Here is a 21,973-nt window from a genome sequence, read left to right on the forward strand (position 1 = left end):
TACTCCATACCAGGCACTTACTGAACTAACTCTGGAGATAAAACACTGAATGAACGAATGCAAAAATCCCCGTTGTCCTGGAAGTTGATTCCAGCATTGGTATATGGAGAGGAAGTGTGAAAGGACAATAACAGGAAATGCTTAACGTCAGCCATTATTGAGGAGGCACAGATGACTTACACTCGCCAACCTGGCAAAAACGTAAGCCCTGGACATGTAACACTGGTGGTGATGCAGTGAGGAGGGAACTCAAAACGGCTGGTACAGCTGCAACCATGGGCAGCCTTAGTGAGGGTCAGTTGGACACAGTTATTAAAGTGTCGTGATGCTGTTCGTTATAGACATTGGACATGAGCAAGGTATCCATCGACATGGCACCGGCTAGATACTTTAGATGCACACAATAAAGTAGATCTGTGTATGCCAATTTGGAAATGCTTGAAAACATATGACTGAATGAACAGCACGAAATGCAAAACAGTAATTAGCATGATCTCATTTGTACAGATTTTTTAAGCATCATAGAAATCCATATATAAAATATATACCTTAAGGTTGCTGCTGTTGTTTGTTCCTAGAAGAAATCACAAGAAAACACTACTAGCGTTTATCCTTTCAGGACAGGAAATCACATCCATTTTGTTCTTTGATTGCAGCAGAAGCCGCGGGTGGGCACCCTGGTGTCCTTCACAGTCCCCACCCCATTGCCTTTCTCTCGCCTGAAGGCGGGGAGCAGAAATGCTCGTGTCCTCAGGTTGCCCAGCTGCTTGGTTGGCCTTGTCACTGTGCAGATGTTCCACCGAAGGGCAGTAAGGAGAGGGCTCTAGGAAAGCTGTTTAGAAAGGCCTGAACCTCGCTGAAGCGCCTGCCCACCTTCTCTGGGGAGCATGAGTCGGAGGAGACCTGACCTTTCCTCCCATCGTGCCCGCCCGCACTAATGGGGACCACAGCCCCCGGCATTTCCGCTGCTGCGGAGGCCACTGCCCCCACCGTTGGCAAGCCAGCCACAGAGGCCACCATTGAGCTAGACACCATCTGTGCAAAGAACATCGGAGTCAAGGTTGTACAGCTGAAGTTGCTGTTCTTTATTCGAAGAGCCAATGGCAGGGGCACCTGAGGAAAGCAGCGTCTCCCGGGAAGCACTGACGTCACCGCCGGTCATCCTTGCAATGAGTAAGCGCACCTTTAGCTGGGGCCCTGCCTGCTACCCACTACCTTCCAAGAAGATTCTGAGCTTCAGAACCCTGTGTCTACAGGGTTGATTGTTAGAAATTAGTAAAGTGTGACAGAGTGGGATTCCAGTTTCATTTTTCGATGAGGCCTCTATCCTAGAGAGGTGCGAGGGTAATCCGCCTTCCGAGCTCCTGGGTGGGAGGGGCATGACTGGACTGTGTTGCACCAACATGGGCTGGACAGCGTGTATTTGAATCAAAAAGAGAGTGAGGCTTGCCTGCCCCGAAATCTGCCCCAGCCTCTACCGCTCAGCCTTTTCCTGCTTTGGAACTAGGACGCCCCACCTCCGGGTCCAGCAGCCGGCTGAACAGTCCTGAAGACAGACGCCCCGTGCTAAGGAAGGCAGGGCAGGGGTAGGAGCTGTTTGGAATGTGGTGACATCCTGGGCACCCTGCACCAGGACTGGACTTCTCACCTGCAGGATCTTTCATCGCCTCTTGCTGTTTAAGACGCGTTGATCTGGTTTTCCGTTGCTTCCAGCCAAGTATGCCCCCAACTATACTAGGTATTTTCTATTTGCCTCTAAGTCCTCTCTGCTCAGGGCCCCAAGAGGATGACTTTTCTGGACTCTGTCAACAGGCTCACGAGCCCTCTGACCTCTGCTGGGCTGAGCCCAGAAATTACTGCTATGAGTTTACACTGTTATGTACTTGCAAAAGCACGTTAAGAAAAATTTACAAGGATGGTCACTGTAGTATTGTTTGTAGCGGCAAAATATTGGCAACGGCCACAATGTCCATCAACTTGGGGCTAGTTAAATACAATATGGTGTAGCATACCCTGGAGAACTTAGCAAAAAAAAAGTGGGGGGTACCTTGGGGTGCTGACTTGGAAAGTTCTCCAAGATGTATTTTAAATGAAGACAAGGGTGGTATGCCTAACGTACGTGAGGAACTAGGAGCGCATATGATGGACGTGTGCATATGTGTATATATACACATCCTTTCAGAAAGGATAAACAGACTGGCTACATTTCTGTGAAACATTTCTGAAACACACTTAGTCACGTTTGTGTTGCTACTTTAATTGTTATTAGTGGGCTCTCTGCTTAAGGCCTGTCTTACTCTGGGTTCCTCAGAAGGAAGCCCGCAGCGCAGGCGGTGTGCTCCGGCTCTGGTAGGGGTGCGATCCCAGGAGGGGGAGGGAGGGGCAGAGGAAGAGGGAAGGAGGCGAGCCAGCATCACTGTGGGTCCTCACGCTGACCAGAGTGACAGATTGTTCCATCTCAGAGTATTCTTTGAAAACCTGCATAATCTACCTTTCAGGACCATCTTTCCCTGGCAGAAAGAGGGAAGGGTTTATTCATTGAGTCCAGTACCCCGCTGTCAAAACTTTGTCCCAAGAGGCATTAACTGCCCCACCCAGGGAGGGCGGCTGTGCATGCACTTGGTGCTGAGCAGGGCCACGGGGCTCCATCAACAAAGAGCCGTGGGACAGAAGCTGGGAGGTGCCTGGTGACGGCATGAGCGGTCGGGGCCCTGCGGACCTGGCTGTCGTAACAGGGCCTGGAACGAGGGGCAGAAACACCAGGAGGATCAGAGGCAGTGCGCAAGCGTCCGCCTTAAATTCAAGTCGTCTACGCTGATGCAGTGACTGTAATGGGGTCTGTGGTGGGGACTTGATAATGGGGGGAATCTAGTAACCACAATGTTGCTCATGTGACTGTATATTAATGGTACTAAAATTAAAAAAAAGAGAATCTCCCCCAAAAATTCAAGTCTTTCATTCTCTTCTTGATGGGCTATAGATTCCAAAGGCTGCCATCACAAATTACCACAAACCAGGTGCCTTAAAACAACAGGCATTTTCTTCTGTCACAAGTTCAGGAGGTCAGAAACCAAAATCGAGGTGCCAGGAACCAGAATCCGAGGGCCGGTTCCGCGGGGGGCTGCGGGAGAGAATCCGCCCCACGCCTGCCTCCTGCCGGCGTTGCCGTTTCTCAGCTCTCAGCCGCATCGCCAGTCAGGGCTGGCTTCCCCGTGTGCGTGTTCCCGCGACACTCTTCCCGAGCCGCGTCTGTCCACATCTCCGCTCTTCTTCTACGGATCCCAGTCATGTTGGATTAAAGGCCCAACCTAATCCAGTGCAACCTCAGCTTAATTTGACTATGACCCTGTTTTCGAGTAAGGTCGCATTCGGAGATTCTGGGGAAGACATGAATTTGGGGGGCACTAATTCAACACAAAAACAAAAACTGTATTTTTATATTTAAACAACTAATTGATATTCTTTTTAAATTGAAATGAAAAGAATGTTACAGAAACACAAATCTGCCAAAAGGAGATTCCTGTTGGAAGTAAGGGTGATTTGGTCACCTCCCCGACAGCCCACTGCTTTACCTGGATGGCTTGGGTCCCTCTGGTTGGACAGGACTTTCTCCCTTCTCTTATTCTGTTTATAACCCCCATTGTCAAGGGTCTATGAATGATTTAGTCTCCCACTAAAATGTCTGGCAAATGTGTGTTTCCAACTTACGTTTTAGACAAGATTCGTTTACTTAACAGGGCAAAATAGAAGCAGTACCCTAGACCAGTGGTTCTCAAAGCCTGGGCTCTGAACTCACAGCTTCAGTACCACCTGGGAGCTTCTTAGAAATGCAAATTCTCAGATCCACCCAAAGCCATTGAATGGGAAACTCCTTGTAGCAAGAGCCCCGTGGGTGATGCAGATGAAGGCTCAGATTTGAGAACACTGACGGTCAGCTGTGTACTGCCCCACAATAGGATGGTGTTCGAGGCTGGAGAATAACTCTTCATTTTATAATTTGACTTCTTTCCAGCCTATATGAAAAACATTTGCAGTATGGTGTGCGTCTACTGGACCAGAAACTTCTAACAAAGTTTCCAAGATTTTTGGGTTGCACATCATTTTTACTCTCTTAAAAATTACTAAGAGCCCCCAAGGACATTTGTTGATGTAGGTTATGTTTATCAATATTTACTATATTATAAATTAAAATTGAGAAAATTTTAAAACATTGGTTTATTAATTCATTTCTAAAGAGCAATACTAAACCCATTGTATGTTCATTTAAAGTACAATTGCATGAAAAATTTTCCAAAACAAAAATATTGAACTGCATTGTTCTATAGTTCTGTAAATCTCTGTGCTATCTGGCTTAATAGAAAACAGCTGGATTCTCTGCATTCAATCTACTGCACTATGATGTTTTGGGTTGAATTGTAAGAAAATCTGGCTTCACAAAGTTACATAGCTGGAAAGGGAGGATCTCACAGACCCTCCGCAAGGGTCCACAGGGCCCCGGGGTCCTCTGACCACACACTGAGAACACCGCACTAGAGCAGGACACATCTTAATAAAAATGGGGTGGTAGTGGGAAAGAAGAGGTTTACTTGGCGTATTAATGTGAAATAGCTGTTCACAAATAGCTGTTGTTTTCAAGATACTACAATTGTAGGTTAGAAAATTCTGTATTTGTCAATTCTCCCTCATTTCCAGCACAGCGTAAAAGTGTAACTTAAATAGATTGGATAACAAAATGAAATAAAGGGCTAAATTTATAATTTAAAGTAAGAGTTTTTGGTATTTAATGGAGAGAGAAACTGTACCTAATCATCTCTTTGGGTATTAAAAATATGAATAAATAAATAAATATATATAACTTATCAATCTGTAAATTGGTAAGAAAGACATATTCAGACACATTAAAAACTGACTCACTGCTTAAACATTTATTTCTTAAATTTATGAATTGAATCATAAAAGTAAAATTGTAGAACTGAACAGGATCTTCAGTATCAAATAGGGCAGCTGCTTTTGCAGAGAATTAAACTACCTCAGCAAGGCTCAAATACCGGACCAATGTAATCTATCAATTAGTTGAAATTCAGCGTATTTAAAAACAGTTGGCTTAATAAAAATCATTTAATTGCGTAAGGACTAACATAGAGCCAATGGGAAAATTCTTAAGTGAGAGAGTTTTATGAGGTTAATTTGGAACTCAGTAACAATAATAGCTAATATTTATTGGTACCAGGAATCTTACATTCAGCATATTATTCAGTTTTCTCTAGAACCCAGTTAATATATATCTTTGTCAGTTTGGGGTGCTGTACCAAAGTACGCAGACTGGACGGCTTAGATCTGGAAGCTGGAAGTCCAGGTATGGCAGGGCGCTGGTGAGGACCCTCTTCTGGGTTGCTGACAGTAGTCTTCTGTGCCCTCACAGGGCAGAGAGAGGAGGGACCTCCCTGGGGTCCCCTTATAGGGGCACTGATCCTATGATGGGGGTTCTGCCCCCATGACCTCACCACCTCCCAAAAGGCCCCACCTCCTAACACTCACATTGGAAATGCAGACTGGGAATTGTTGAAAGGCTCAGTGAGAAATGTAGATTTAAGAACTCGCTGTGTAGAGCTAATCATTGAAAATGGCTGCTCTGACTATTGTTGGTTTAATTCCGGTGGTGGGGGGATATATTTTTCCAGCCCTGGGCAAATTACCCTTGAAACTGAAGTCAGTCAAAGGGAGAAATATAGTGGGAGAAACCCATGTATTGCCTACAAGCAGTGGTCCGCTTCTGCTCACCCGTTTCTTTCAGGACCCAGCTACAAAAAGGGACCCCACGCAACCTCTCCGGTCCAGACATGCCCTTGCCAGCTCCCCCATGTAATCGCCTGTCGGTGTGGAGGTGGGCTACTGCTCTCCACCCCTTGGGAGCACCTACTGATATGGAGATGAACCAAGGCCAGGCTAGAGGCTCTGGAAACACTGCAGCTTTACCCACAGTTGGAAAGCAGATAGAGTATTCGGCGAGCAGCAGTAAGTCACGAAATTATCGTGGGAGACACAGATGGGCCAGTGCCCGAGGAACCTCTGCCCAGGGACTCAAGGAGGAGGCTATTTTAATGTCTAACACTCCAACTCCCTCCCTCCCTTAATTTTACTTCTCTTTCATTTGAGGATTTGTATTTGTGTGGTAGGGAAAGTACAAAGTGGTGAGTTACACACTTCCCTTCATTTGGACCCCTTCTCTGGGACCTAGATAACAAGGCTAGGGTTTCAGTGGTCTTATATTGACAAAGACTTTTAATCCATCTGGATTAAATTCCTAATAAGATTTAAAATTTCATTAGCTTGTTTTAGCACCCCTACTCCCCCACCTCAGCCCTGAGAAATGTGTAGAATGGGTGCAGGTGTAGTTGCACCTTATGAAAGAGAAAATTGAAGTATGGAAGGTGAGCAGTGATGAGCCCAAGGCCACACAGCCAGCCACAGCAAAATGCAAGTTGGAGAACAAGTCTGCAGGAATCAAGTTTGGCCCACAATGAACAGTAAATGGTCATGTCCTCAGCTTGTTTATTATCATCATCTACTGTGACCAGAGTTCGAGGGGATTCCCTTTGCTATCCAGTCTGAGCCTGTTTTGAATGAAACAGAGAACCCAGCCAAGATAGCATCATGCCTGTGGAATATAGTAGGTTAATTACATAACCTACATTAGAAATATTTGCTGCTGTCCTCACTTAATTGATGTCCTTCGTTGTGTGACTGGAAAACTAAAGGCATCCTCCGCCCTTTCATTCGCCAGAATGATGCTGAAACAGTATTTGCTGGTGCAGCCTGCCGTGTGCCGGGCTTTGGCCTCGCTGAGGACATGCGGCAGAGTTGGGGAGAGGGGTGCTTGCTTCCTGAACCCTTCATCGTCGTGCAGATGAAAACCAGCAAGTCATTGAGCAAGTACAGTAAACACTGGGATCCATGCCTTTGTAGAAGTACTCTGACACAGGAGGGGTCATTGCAGCCAGGGCGAACTGGGTGTAATTTCTTCAGAAAAGAAGGTAATGGAGAGTAATCGAGGTGAACACTTGGAAGATGAAAAGGCAAGTCAGGTGTTCAGGCAGGTTGTCTGAGGCAGGCCACGGGGCTGCCAACCCAGAGACCGGGGGTCCAAACACCAGATAGTCGTGGAGTCCGGGAAGTCTGTGGTCAAGGTGCCAGCCCGTTTGGTGTCGGGGACAGCTCCCTCCCTGGCTCGCAGGAGGCTGCTTTCTTGCTATGTCCTAGCAGGGCAGCGGGAGAGCAAGCTCTCTGATGCTTGTCCTCACAAAGGACCCCGATCCTCTGGGGTCGGGGCCTCCACCCTGGGCCTTCATTTATCCCTAGTTACCTCCCTGAGGCCCCATCTCCAGACACAGTTGTATTTAAAGAGCAAGGCTTAAACATATGCATTACGGGGTGGACGGTGGGGGACATGACTTCATTTAAGCTTTCCGTGCCTCAGCACGTCCCCAAAACATAATTCCCATGAAGCCTAAATAAATACAAGTACAGTAGAAGACAAAGTTAGAGTGACTCAAGGCAGTTTTCATGATTTTAAAGATCTGCTTTAGTCCAACTAGGCAATTTAATATTGAAACAAGGAAGAAACTGTTGCTTGTTTATTCAGGGTTTTTCTACTGAGGCAAAATATTGATACTATTTATTCATTATATGAATGCTCACCTTTTCCAGAAGGGACTGGGGCTTGCTACAAAATGAAGTGGTGAGTTCTTTGGCTGAAATTAAAAATCCTCTTACTGTAGAAAAAGCCAAGGCAGGTTGGAATTTGTTTTGCAGTTGTTATTTCTCTATTTGTCCTTATTTTTTATTTTACCTTCCCAGGACTCTACTTCACTTTTCAATATAGGCAGTACAAGAAATGTCCTAGGCTACATAGTATTTCTTTGCATTCAGGTATATAGACATTAGTTCTCTAAATGCAATTGTTGCTGGTGGTGTCTAGTAGATCACCCAGGTGGACATGATATAATTCATATATCTTAAAATAATTAAAAAGCTCATTTAGGGTGTCTGCTATTATCTTACCTTCCTCAGTTCTGATAATAGCTTAGGTAAATTTTCATGACACTGTTGGAAAGTCCTATCTAGAGGAAGGCCTTAAAACAACTTTCTGCAATCATACAAAATTCAAATAGAGCCAACAGACCAAAGGTTTCGAGAAACACAGCTAACTCTAGTCTCAGTAGATCTACTCTAACCAAGCCCTTCCTTCTTTCCTCTTGAAAGCTGTGCGCCTTTCTAGTCACACTACTCTCCCCAATACTCCAGCAACCTAAAGCCACCCTTCTGATCCAAGGATGATCACCCAAGTGTCTTAATAAATATTGCCACCCTCAAAAAGCCACCTTCTGCAGCCAGCCCCTTGCTTCTCCTGTGGGCTGCACTGTGCCCCACTCCCTGCCCCGCAGTTCATGGTGAAGTCCTAATCTCTAGTACTTCAGAATGTGACTTTTCGATACAGAGCCTTCAAGGATGTAGTTAAGTTAAAGTGTGGCCATTAGGATGGGCCCTGATCCAGTTTGACCGCCGTCCTTCCAAGAAGGGATCAGGACAGAGAGTCACATATGCCGTCCTTGCTGCTCAAAGCTGAAGCCACATCATGCGGCATGAATATGACATGTACTTTGAGTTGCTTTTCTAGCACTGGGAGTAGGTCCTGCTCAGCCAGCTGTCCTCTCTTGCCCAGTTACCTCGACAGAGTGGGAAAATATTTGTGAAATCTGGAGATGGTAACATCCATAACTGTAGGATAATTTTTGAGTTTCTTTCATGGAACTAAAACTCAATAAATACATTCTCAGCTTGATTTTTAGTTTTTCTCCCTGGCTCATAATTATTTTATCTTCTTTTGATTACATAAGTACTTTACGACACTAGAAAACTTTGGAAATCCAGAACTACTACCATCTTGCTATGTTTTCTTACAGCCTTTTCAATGTACTTAGATAATACTTTAACCAGTGAAAAATCTAAAACACTGTTTAACCCCAAAATATGTTTTTATATGTAATTTTACTTTTTGCTTTTTCTTTATCTAATATGGTATTGAGCCATCTTATTAAAACTTAGCACATTTTATTAAAACTTAGCACATTTTATTTGAACTCTTCCCCACGGACGTATCTCGACTCTACCCGAATGTAACTGCAGAGCTGGTCTTCACACTCCCAGCAATCATCAAACACGGAATCCATCTGACACAACTTGGAACATTTTCTAGTGTCCGGCTGTTACTCTTGGGTCTTGCTGTGGATTTGACTATGCTGTTGATGGCAGAGGACAGGGTGGGTGACTGGTGTTTCTGTGTCGCTCTCCACCTACCTGTCCTTAGTGCTATCCTATTTCTCTGTCTTTCGTCTCATTTTTTCCTACCAATTTGTTGCCTCAGCCTGATTCTCTCTCTTCTCTGCCCTAAAAAGGGAGTATTTCTTGCTGAGGTGAGAAGTCTGATGCCAATAGGAAAGGATGCACAGAATGTGACAGGAAGAGGCCTACGAGAGGACAAGTTTGGAGTACGGCCAGGGAAAAGTAGTAAAGGACATCCAGACACTTTTAGGAGCAGTGATGGCCATAGGGTTGTGCCACCCTAAGGTGCAGCCAACTATAGCCCTCACCTCATGTCTGGATTTCAGAGGGTTCAAGGCAGGTGCAACAAGAAAAGGAAGGTGAGTAGCAAATGGGAAACTAAGATACAATAACATGACAGAGTTCAGATAAAGTACTTAGAACAATGTCCGGCCCATAGTTATTGCTCAATAATATCAAGACATTGCTACTATCATCATCATTATTGTTATTTTGTAGCCCTTTGGGGGATCCCTTCTTCTGTATGGTCTTTCACAGGTTCTATTGTCAAGACTTCCAGTGATATTCATTTGAATCAAGGCGGTGACTTTTCAAGTCGAAAGTACAGCACAAAAATATTTCACTTTGATACAAGCTGACCTTTCCCTGTACCAGGGGACTGGTAAGACACACAATGGGATGCTTGTGGGTTGCCATACATAATTCCAGTTAACAAAGATCATCTCTCTACGCTTGCTAAGCCTAATTTCTCTCTGTAATGAAGTCCTTCACAAATTTATATAACCTCGAGCAAGTATTCCAAACACAGATTCCTCCAGTGGCCTTGTGGTTAAAATAAATGATTGTACTGAGCCCAAAATATAGAGTGTACACCCTGTCTAAAGGGGTCAGCAACTAGTCAGCTATAGCGGCAGGCAAGGAAGCAGGAATTGGGCCATATCTAACTTTCAAGAGAAGCTATAATCCTGTGTATTTCTGCCTGAAATCTCTCATTTTTAAAATCTTGGAAAGTAATTAAAAAATTTCTAAACATTGTGAGAGGCAAACAAAATACATCTGCAGCCCACTGGCTTACAACCTCTAACTCAAGGCTTATTTATTTCTCATTCACAGAACCTTTTACCTTTTTTCGTCCAAGCTGAATTTCCAATCACATAGCCGAGACTGAGCTGCCATGAGGGTATCTTTACTCTAGGGTGAAGCCACTTGCCCTCCCCAAAATATTTAAGGGGTTGCCTGCTCTTTCCTTCTAGTCCAGGAAATGCACTGCCAGCTGAGAAAAAAAACTGCCAAGACATCTTGGTAGGGAATTGTAAAATTACACATGAAGTATTTAAACAAAACAGTAACTCCATTTATAAAGGTAATTAATTTCCTGAGTCTATTCCAAAAGAATTTGCTAGCTAAGGGATACAAGAGAAGAAATAATTAAGGCAGAATGTTTCTAATTTTTATATTTGAGGAGAGAAATGGAATTAGCTTTCTTATGAAATTAGGAAAAAAGATGTGACACATCATATCAAAACACTCATTTCAAGAACTGCTGTTTTTTACCTTTTGTTAAAGGAGTGAAAATTTACCCAAAAGCATCAAGATGATTGTTTTAGTATAGCACTTTAAAATTTAAAATCTCCAGTTTTACCTATTAATGTAATATATCTAGTGGTTAAATTCCAGCATGCAGTTTTTATATAGGGATATACAATTCATTCTCATGTTTTGAGTATTGACTTTCTGCTATGGACAATCCTGTGGCTTGTTGAAGAAAAACACTTGTGGTTTTATTTTCTTCATGATTAATTAACATTAAAAGGATGAACAAAAAAAACTTACCTTTCAATGGAAATTGATAACAAAACTTTTGAAGTAAGAAAAGATGGTATTTTTTTTATATTTTCAGTGAATGCAAAGAGCTTCTAACACTGTTGGGTTGCCAATTGGTCAAAATAGATAACAAGTTCTCCCTTTGGAAAATAGCTGGCAATAAGGAATTAGCTATAATGAAACATATTAAAGGTCCTTTTGTTGTTTTGTTTGATTTTAATAAAAAAGGTTGGATGTCTATTCCAATCTTTGATAATACCATATAATACAGTAATAATATGGTAGTTCAAGAATTATAATATTACTGATGACTAAGCTCATGTTTATGTTGAATTTAAAACATTTTATTTTTTTAATTTTTATCTAGAGTTTTCTTGGTGACCATGCTTCTTGTAAATGTAAAAAAATTTACATATGTATATTCTATACACAGATGCTGTAGCATATTGTTTTCTTCCAAATGCGGTGGCTAAAATGCACTTAAAGGCTGGACTTTAAAACGAAAGAAAATTTTTACTGATGAAATATGCATTTGCTAAAGTAATAAAATGTTTGAACACAATGCTTTCACATGCACATGTTTGAACACAATGTATGTATTCAAGAAATATTTGTTTAAAGAAATATTATTTGAAAGTGTTTTTTATTCCATTTCACTGTAATATTGCGAAGAAACACTTCAAATAATTGCCTTTTCAAAAATTTTCATTTAAAATACTTTCGAATTTCAGTTCTTTAAATCTACATTGTCATCCTTAGGTTTTATTCAGTTTGGGAGGAGTGGAGAAGTTGGTCACTGTTAGTTAAAACAATGTATCACCTTGTTCTGGGGGTGGAAATTAACATAATCTGGGTGCCCAAGTAGTAAAAATTACACAAAGCATTTCATATGCTGACCATTCAATGCAAAAGTCCTCAGCATATTTGCATCAAGAAACAATAATGAATGGAATCAACACAGTAACGTAAGTGTTGCTTAGAGACGTGCATCCACATCCATCTTGAGGACCTTGAACAGGCGGATACGCTGCCGCGGTCCACACTGCGCAGACCTGGACGCGGGCTGAGCGAAGCGGAGAACGGATCCCACGGGGTGTCCCGGGACCCGCGCTAACGTCGCCTCGTACCCGCGGGGAAACGCTGGAGGGCTGGGGGCCGGCTGCAGGGAACGGAGACCAGCGACGCGGGACGCCGCGTCCCGCGCGTATACAAAGCGGCCTCCCGCCCCAGAGCCCCGTCACGCCACCGCCGCAGCGCAGGCCGGTCCCCTCCGGCGGCACCAGGGACAGAACGGACAGCGGTCCAGCGCGGACCGGTCCAAGCGCGCCCCGCCCTCTGGGCCGCGATCCCTCCGCCGCTCGCCTCTCCTTCCGCGCCAAGTAGTGCGGCGGTCCGCGGCTTCCGCAAACGCGGGCTCGCGGGAAGGAGGTGCTGTGCCCCTCGGCGAGCGGCGTGGGGGGTTCTCGGCACGTAAAGCCGCTCGGGAGGGCCATACTTTCAACTGCGAGGCCGCGATGGGCCGACTGTCGGGGAAGACCGCGCGGCCGACGGCCAGGAGCAGCGCGGCCTGCCGGGGGCCGGGATGCAGGTGTCCCGCCCCGCTCCCGCCGCCGCAGGAAGAGGAAGCGACCGGGCCCGGCCCGCGGGCCACCCACCGGGCCTCGCAGGGCGGGAGCGCCCAGGCTCCAGGAGGCGCGTGACCTACATCGTCCCAAAGTAGATTTGACAGGTTGTCAGCCCTGCTCCCCGCCCCCACCGCCTTCCGGGTCCCTCTCCCGAGGCGCGGGTTGGCAGCAGCCCGCGCTCCCCTGCCCAGCTTTCCATTGGCCCTCTCGCCGCTTGGCGACCCGCCCCTGCCCACGGCTCGGCCTCCCATTGGTCTTCTCGCCGCCTGGCGTCCCGCCCAGCCCCGGCTCGCCCTCCCATTGGCCTCGTGCCTGAGCCCCGCCCCTCGCGCCCGCGTCGGGGGAACCGGGTAGCTAAGGGCTGGGGGCCCGGCTCCGGTTGTGCGGACGCGCCCCGCAGCCTGGGCCCTCCTCCTGGTCGGCTCCCAGAGTCGCTGTCTTCCTGCTTCTTCCCCCTGGGCCGCCTCCCGTCGCCGCGCGGGCCAACCCCGCGCCGCTTCGCACTTACTTTCCTGAAGGAAAGGGCGCCGCGACAGCTCCCTGGCCGCCTCTCGCTCCCGCCCCCCCCCCCGCCACTGTCACCGGGCTCGGCCGGGTGCAGCTCGCCCAGCAGGACGAGGGGGAGCGCGGGGCCCTCGATGGCTGTCAGCTCTGAAGCGCTTCTGCTCTGGGCTTCGGAAGCGGAAAGCGAGCGGGAGCGCCCGGGGCCACCCAGACCTGGGATCGACATTGAGTCCCATAGGCCCCCGTCAGCCGAATGACAGCTGGTTACCCCAACCACATGATCAGTTTTTCCCGGGGAATTTACTCCCCGATTGTTTATGCAGTATTGTTCTATTTAAATTTTGTGGGTTTCTTTTTAAAATACTGCTAGTTTTGTAAACGGCTGTTTAGAAGGGTAAGGATTAATTGATAAGGCTGAGGTTTGGAGCCAGTCCCCACACAAGGAAGAGAAACCGCTGATTATTCAAGTGAGGGAAATCAGGCAGCTTTACCAAGGTCAGGAGAGTGGGGTTTCCCAAACTTAAACCCAGGTCGGCCTGCGGAGGGCCGTCGGGAGACCACAGCGCTCGCTAATGCACCCGGGAGGATGGCCGAGTGGTATTTCCAGCCGCATTCCCGCCATCACAGGGATCCGCCAGGACCCTGCCCCGCGGATGCGGCCGCCTCTCCAGCGTCAGCTTGCTGCGCTCGGGGCACACTGGCCACCTCTCTGCCAAAAGCTTTGTGCCCCAGGGAGGTGTTTCTGACACGGCGTCCAAAGTAGGACTCCCTTCCACCTGAGCGAATACTTTCTGTCGCATAACCCTGTTATTTCCTTCAGAGCATGAACACAGTCTGAAATCATCCTGTTTATTTACTTGTTATATATATTCTGTTTTCACTTCCCCTCTGCCATTAAGATGTGAGCTCTGGGATACAGGGTTCTTCATTTTCAGAGTTTATCTTGAGGGCGTAAGGTAGGTAGGTGCTCAAAACATCTTGGTGAATGAATGAACGATACATTAGCTATGATCAGACTAAGCAAACTGCCCTTCGTGTCTGATTCTTCCAGAACTGTATAGACACACGAGTAAGTGAGGGAGTTGGAAAAATAGCTATTCTCTTTTTATGTATTTTGTGTTTCTCTGATTTACGTGCTTTTTATTTCTGGCTCTCCTTGACAAGGAGCCTGAGAACCAAAGCCTGTTGCCCCAGGGCCACCTGTTTACCCACCTCTTTTCCAGGCTGTTCACAGCACAGTCACAGCCTTGCCCTCACCCTGACCCCAGGTGGGCAGGTACTTGGCTGGCAGCCTCTGCTTCCTCCAGGGCAGCCTCCAAGGCTCTGTGCTTGGCAGAGGGTTAGGGTGGGGGAAGGGGTGGAGTCCTGGTTCCTGTTACCCCATCGTGCTCAGCTCAGGCCATCATCAGTTCTACCTGAGGCAGGAGAGCAGAACAGAAGGAAGCCCCTTCCTCCCCCCACCACCGCCACCCCCGCCCTCCCCCAGCTGCCATCAACATACTTCTGGGGTTCAGTTCAGCAGCTGGAACTCTGTATGATCCTTGTGAGGAATCTTTGCACAGGAGTGCATTGTCTACTTGCTGAGGCCAAGAGCAGCCTGGGTCAGTTGGGGAAAAGTTGATATCTAGTCCTAAGTGTCCCAAATAGGCAGTATGAGCCTGGCAAAGTTGAGTAACTCTTGGGTCTCAATTACCTCATCTGTCTTTGCCTGTGTTGTTTGTTCAGTTTTAGGGATATAGACATCTCATAGATTTTAGCTGCTAAAAACTCTCAGCCCAAAAAGAAGCCTGTGGCTTCCCCTTGGGGCCACAGAGAGGCTGTTGGGAGCAATAAAACCAGTGCTTCCTAATTTATGTCCAGTAGGACAGAGTGCACTTCTGTCCCTGCATTCCAGGCCAGAATCTTCCAGTTCACCCTGGTTAGACCGTGTGGGCCCAGGCCCGCCCCTAGACGCATGCTATGGCCAGGAGAACCGAAAATGTTGATCAGGTTAAACCTACCTGAGCATATCTTAGGACATGGGTCGGGGCAGCTCCCGACAAGTGTGTGGGGAACTGAACCCCCCTAGACAAGGGGGGAGGGGGAGGATGGACGCTGAGTGGGTATGCCCCGGTGATAATCACCACAGAGCATGGCACACAGGGGCAGCTCCTAAGTGTCGGCCATTACTGCCGTCGGCAACAATAACACGGTGTGGGAGAATTAGCCTGGCGCCAGAAGACGTTCATCTCGGGTCCCCAGTCTACCACTAACCACTAGCTCTGTGATTTCAGATCAAGTAGGAAATCATACCATTTTGGAAGTGGACAGGGACTTAGAGGTCATCAGATTCAAGCCTTCCCTGGATAGGCTTGCTAACTGACCCCTGCAGAGATGAGTCTGGGTCTCAGCCTCTTCCTCGGGGGAGTGGGGCTGATAATGCTGGTCCTGTCTACGCTCAAAGGGATCATGTAAATCAAGAGAGGAACCATTTGTACAAAGGGATTGGGAAAGTAACAACGAGATTCTTATGCAAGGCATTTAATTTTTATTACTTTCATGTAGTAATAATGCCTTATTAAGAGGAGAGGGGGGAGTACATTCAAAGGATAAACTTACTTGCCTCCTAGAAATGAATAAAAGCACTTGAGAGAGAGCGAAGTGGGTGTATGTTCTCGTTAGGTAAGTAGGGAGGGTGTGAGGCTGCAGGGCAGGTGGGGCCCTGCTAGGCCTTTGGGGAGTGGTGCAGGGAGTGGCTCTTAGGGTGGGAGGCCAGGCGTGGTAGTTGGTTCTAAATTGAAGTTCTCTATACTTGAGTGCCTTTCGAGAACAGGAGAGTCAGTGGGCAGGGCAAGTTTAGTGTGAGGAAGAGGCAGCTTGTTTCAGAGTCGCCCTGACGTTTCTGCCTCACTGACCTGTGTGAGTCTGTTAGTCCGGGTCCTCTGCCAGACAGATGCCAAGACAGGATTGTCGTGCAGCAGGTCAACAGGAGGAAATATGTCTGAGGAAAGAAAGGAGAGAGGGTTGGGAGCGGGATCTGAGCCCCGGGAAAGGGAGGGAGAAGATGCAGGCAGCTTGGGCGAGGTCTGGGCCAGGTGGACTCGGGTGCTGGAGCCCCAGCTCCCTCCCAAGGATGCTGGCGGTGGATTCCCTCCTGTGGTCAGCTGGCCTCTGTAGTAGATCTGAGATGGGCATTTTCATAGGCCCTCACTGGGCAAGTTTGCCTGATTGAGATTCCTTGCTTGTTGATTGATTGAATTCTTGTTTCTGGATAGTTCTTAACACTGGCTTGGCAGTAAACACATGTTTGAGTTGCACTAATAAGTCCAACTGTGTCCCACTATGACTTGAAATATAAATAGTTGCACTTACCACCAGAATTCCCCATTGTCTACTCTGCAGAATGAAAGAATCCTTAACTATCAGCACTCCTAGAAGCCCTTTACTTGGACAAGATCAGAATAAGAGTTTATGGTGACTCAGTAAATAAAAGAAGAGGGAAAACTTTATGAAAGTAAAGAGCCAAAGGGATCAGAGAGTGAAAAAAATGAAAGGATATTAATTTATGACAAAGAAATCCAGACTTTGGGGAGAAAATATGGAATTATCTTCCTGAAATTTCAAGCAAGGAAAAGTAAACTTATCCAAGATGGGAAAGAATAAGGTTGAGCAGTCACTTCAAGAAGCCATGGATGAAATAAAAGGCAAAGAAGATTAATTACTCATTTAATGAGAACCAAAAGAAATTGATAGAAAGATAGAAACCATAGGCAAATAAATAAAGAAATGGGTGAGATATCTACAATTAGGAACTTGAACTAAACCACAATGACATATCATGTCACATCTATTAGAATGCCTATTACCAAAAAAGACAACCAGTGCTGGCGAGGATGTGGAGAAAGGGGGACCCTTGTGCATTGTTGGTGGAAGTGTAAATTGGTGCAGCCATTTTGGAAAACAGTATGGAGATTCCTCAAAAAATGAAACTGAAATAACATATGATCCTGCAATCCCACTTCTGGCTATTTATCTGAAGGAATTTAAATCAGTAACTCAAAGAGATATCTGCACCCCCATGTTCATTACACCATTATTTACAACTAAGAAATGGAAACAACCTAAGTGTCCATCAACAGACGAACGGATAAAGAAATTGTTACACATACACACATACACATCTGTAATGGAATATTCATCTATAAAAAGGAAGGAAATCCTGCCATTTGTGACAACATAGATGGACCTTGAGGGACTTATGCTTAGTGAAATAAGCCAGAGAAGGACAAATACTGTATGATTTCACTCACATGTGGAATTAAAAAAACAAAAACAAAAAACTGGACTCACAGAGAACAGACTGGTGGTTGCCAGAGGGGGGTGTTGGCGTCGAGAAATGGTAAAATCGGTGAAGGAGTCAAAATGTACCCACTTCCAGTTATGAGATATCTAAGTCCTGGGATGTGATATACAGCAGGGACTATAGTTAACCGTACTGTATTGTATATTTGAAAGTTGTTAAGGGAGTAGATCTAAAAGTTCTTGTCATATGAAAAAAATTTAGAACTATGTCAGGTGATGAATGTTAACTTATTGTGCTTATTCCTCAAATACATATCAAATCATGTGCATCTAAAACTATACAATGCTATATGGCTCTTCTCAATTTTAAAAAAGACTTTAGTTTTCAATAATATCTGGGTATTTTGAAATATGTTCTATTTAGTTTCAGGAATTAAGGCATGTGAAGATTCTTCTCAAATTAAAATCTAAGAAACATCACAGGTAATTTTGGAAACTTTTTCACATGAAGCAATATTGGGATGTATATATTGGGAAGCAATATACCTTTTGCAAACCAATTACATTAATAAAACTGAAATAAAGGGCAGGAATGTCAGAATGAAATGTGAAGCATGTAGCATTTTGCATCTACACAGAGAAGACTGAGGCTGGCCGATCTCATCTCTGCTGGAGGGGAAATGTTCTCCAAGAGGCTCTGCTCAGCTCAGCAGCCAGGGTGGGGGCCTCTCTAATGCTGGGAACCTGGAGGCACAACACACAGGTGCTAAGATGCTTAAGATAATGATACTCTGGATATGAAAATATTTTTCATTTTGCATTCAGAGAAGTCTAGAAAGGTATGTCTCCTCTAAATTCACTGGGGTTCACCTTTTCTTTCTGATGCATTCAGTGTGTTAGAAGAAAACTTCTGGAGAGCCATTATTATTTTTTAACCAGTGTAATGAAGAAAACTACATCTCAGATATGTCCTGCACTACAAAAAGATAACCATTGTTTTGCTAACCAGCATCTAGTCTCTCTCACTTAGCTCTGCAGTAACCATGTCAGGCTCTGGTGGTGACACACATAGGGCAGTGTCTGAATCGCTTATTCAGTCTTTACATTTGTAGAGAGTTTGAATTTTCAAGTCCTGATCTCAGTGTGTAGGACATATGTGTAGACGTCTTTCTATAACTAGATGATCTCAGTACTTCTTTTTTCAGCTTCCTTTCCACCTGATAGTGAAATACTAAATCGGGTTAATTGCAGGTAAATTTAGTTCCTTCATGTTTTTTCTTGATTGGCCCAGACCTCAACCAAGTAAGCTCCTCATCTCCTCTTTCTCAATGCACAGGGAAACCTGACAGAAGACTCCAATGGCCCTTTCTTCCCTGCCTCCCCCCTCAGCCATTTCAGCTCCATCGGGTACTTTCCCCCCAGGAACTTGTGGAGACCCCAGAGTTCCAGCCTGGAAGCAGAGAATATCCTCTGTTCTCAGAGCCCCAAGCTTCCCTGGACAGTCTGCTGCCCTTGCCCTCACCCTACTCCTGAGAGCCCACTGTGTGGTGGCAGCCCCTCTCGGAGGTCCCACCAGTATGTCGCCCATTCCCACCCCAGTTAGGAAGGGGGATCTTAGCATATGTGCACATGGCGGGGGGGGGTGATGATTTGGGAGAAAAGTTGGTCCCGCTGCCTTTGGACTATAGAGATTCGGAGGCCTCTGTGTCTACTGCCATTTTGGGTATTTTAGCACAACAGGGACAACTTGCTCGAGCACAAGGAGAAAGTTCCACTCAGTCACAGTGGGAAATAACCCATCAGTAATACCTAGCAACGTCACATCCCTCACATGGTGAAGCATCACCAGCTGGTCACTATTCCCAAAAGGCTCGAGCAGAAATGGGAGTGGTCTGCAGGTATGAACACGTGTGATTAATGTCAGCGCAGCTGACAGGGTAGGAGCAAGTCTTGAAACTAGTTCTGCTCTTCACTGATGAAATTGTTGGGTCCCTGAGCCTCGGTATTCTCTTTTCCTCCCATTCAGATGTCCTAGTGTTGGAGTTTTCTGATTTCTCTCTGGAATCTTAACTTTCTCTATCCTTTGGCCTCTGCACTCAAGGGACCTCCAGCTTGCAGGCCTGGGAAGCAGAGCTCAGTCATCAGGGGCTCTCTTTAGAAAGGATTGCTGGGAAGGGGTCCATGCAGACCAAGGGCTGGAACAAACTACTGACAACTCTTTCCTCTTGATTCTATCTTCTTTTCACAGTTTGGAATCAATGGCTTTTCTTCCCCTTCAGACTCCAGTATTTCTGTATTCCAGTCTTGGGTCCACGCTTGCTCGTGCCCAGACGCAGAGTGGTTCTCAGCTCAGCCCAAGCCAGGCACCCATCTCCTTCATTGCCCAGCACTCAGACAGTCTCACGTTCCTCCCATTTTCTCTGCATCTTGTTTCTTTGCTCTGCTTACCAGATCAACTCAGAGCCCGCTGAAACAACGTTACTGGGCTGGAAGGGATTTGGGATGGAAGAGCAGATAAGTCCACTAGCTGCAAGTTTCATGGAGAAAGCGCTTTAGGAATTGTTTCTGAAATTCAGCTGCCCTGGGAGTTGAAGAGAAGCACATCTTGGAAGAGAAATATGTAGCCAACTGTGTGGGCCTTTGGAGAACTTGAGACCCTGCGTACTAGGAGACCTTGATCTTATACCTTGAAAGTGGATCTGGATCCAGTAAAATTGAGGTCAAATTCTGGCCAACCTCTCCATAGGCAGTAGGAGAAAAGAAACCAGACAGTGTCTGAGTCATTTATTTTGACACTTAGACAGAACACTGATTTATATTAAGAGGGTACTTGATTTCTAAGCCTAGTCAAGATAGAGCTAATTAGGACTATTACTTAGATGAGTACTTCTCAAACTTTAGTATGATTGGGGTGCATATTAATCACTGGGGGATCTTGTTAACGTGCAAATTCTGACATAGCCAGTCTGTAGGGGTGGGGGCTGACATTCTGGTTTCTAACATGCTCCTGAGCGGTGCTCTGCTGCTTCACGCATCACACTTTGAGCAAGAGCTTAGAAGGCAGGCTGCAGGGAAGGAGATGACCCTTGGCTGGTGCTGAAGGGCGCACCACCCCAGAGCACTTACAGCTTACAACCGTCTTCATTCTGGTCCTCTCCTAGGCCCATGTCAGTCACCTTAGCTGCTGTGTGTTACCTTCCTTTCTAGAACAGCTAATGCTCTTTCGATTTCCACGAGGGGGAACCAACTCTGGCTCCTTCACAGAGATTTATTTGAAGGATACTCGGCAGTTCACAGAATTGAATAGCTGACCAGCCAATCTTGGAACAGATAAGAACCAGTATGATCTGGGGACTTGGAGTGTAAGGTCCTCCCCAGCATGTCTCACAGGCCACCTGATTTCTCTGTGTCTGTCTTCAAGTTTCAAGTTTGGGTCTGGTGTTTTACCTTTAAAGCTCTCAGCATAAGCCTGTTGTTACTTTTCTTTGTCCCTTGTAAGGCTGTCTTTGATCATTTTAACTTGCATTTATGTATATACAGTTGTGTGTGTGTTTCTAAGGGAAAAGGAGATGTTAATGAAGTATTACAATATTTCTCCCCAGATAAATTCTTAAGAAACCCCTTGTGTATCAAATGTGTGGGACACATAATATATACTATGTTACATTGTTTGGCCTACCTAAGTCTTGCTTGGGCCTATAGAATGTTCTCTGCAAACAGGGGCCATCTTGGTTATTTCATTTTTTTACAAAGTCTTTTGTGTAATTAAAAAAACACTGTATTTTCAAAGGGCCATTTTGAGACATACTCTCTTCATAATCATAGGGGTTATTTCTCTGAAACATCCCAATCCAGGAATTTATGAGTGGGGCAACAGAACAACAAATAAGAGAATGGCTTCTCTCTTCTATTTACTATGAAACTTTGGCCAATCACTTAATTTTTCTGAAGCTCAGTTGTGTCTCCTGCGACAGAGATAATCAAGCTTCTTCTAAGTTTGTTTTGATGATTAAATAAAATTTACATATAGTGCTTTGGACTGTTTTAAAAGTTAAATATTTATCCGTCATCACTATTATGGAATTTGAGACTGTGAGTGCTGGAGAGAAATCTGAAAGCATTTAATTGTATTCACTAAAATATAATGATGAAGACAAAACTAGAAAAGATACATCAAGAATGTTTTATATATCTTTAATTAGTAATAATGAGCATCATTGTATACACTTCCATTTACCATCTTTATTCACTAACTGCTTTTCAGGATTTCACCTCTTCCAAGTTTTCAAAGAATCTTTGCAAATTTGTTTTGCTTTCTTGCAGCTAATATGCTCCACGATAGGACATTTATTTCTGGAGTCTGGTTCTCTCTCCAAATGTATGAAGCTTTTCTGTTT

At 45.5% G+C, this 21,973-nt stretch overlaps 1 protein-coding gene across 3 annotated transcripts in view; it reads left to right on the forward strand.

The window, feature by feature from the left end:
• XRCC2 (X-ray repair cross complementing 2) overlaps positions 1-21,973 on the forward strand; it is a 184,371-nt gene that overhangs the window by 153,426 nt on the left and 8,972 nt on the right. The window contains exon 4 of one of the 3 annotated variants that reach the window (XM_073238183.1): positions 6,785-6,872. The exons of 1 other annotated variant lie outside the window; for it this stretch is intronic. In XM_073238183.1, the coding sequence (XP_073094284.1) occupies positions 6,785-6,789 (5 nt within the window). In that variant the 3' untranslated portion in view covers positions 6,790-6,872. Of the gene's footprint in view, positions 1-656; positions 5,706-6,784; positions 6,873-21,973 lie in introns of those variants that run through there. One more of the 3 variants, XM_073238179.1, reaches the window with a different exon arrangement.

The sequence above is a fragment of the Manis javanica genome, chromosome 6, assembly GCF_040802235.1.
Source record: "Manis javanica isolate MJ-LG chromosome 6, MJ_LKY, whole genome shotgun sequence".
Taxonomy (NCBI): Eukaryota; Metazoa; Chordata; class Mammalia; order Pholidota; family Manidae; genus Manis; species Manis javanica.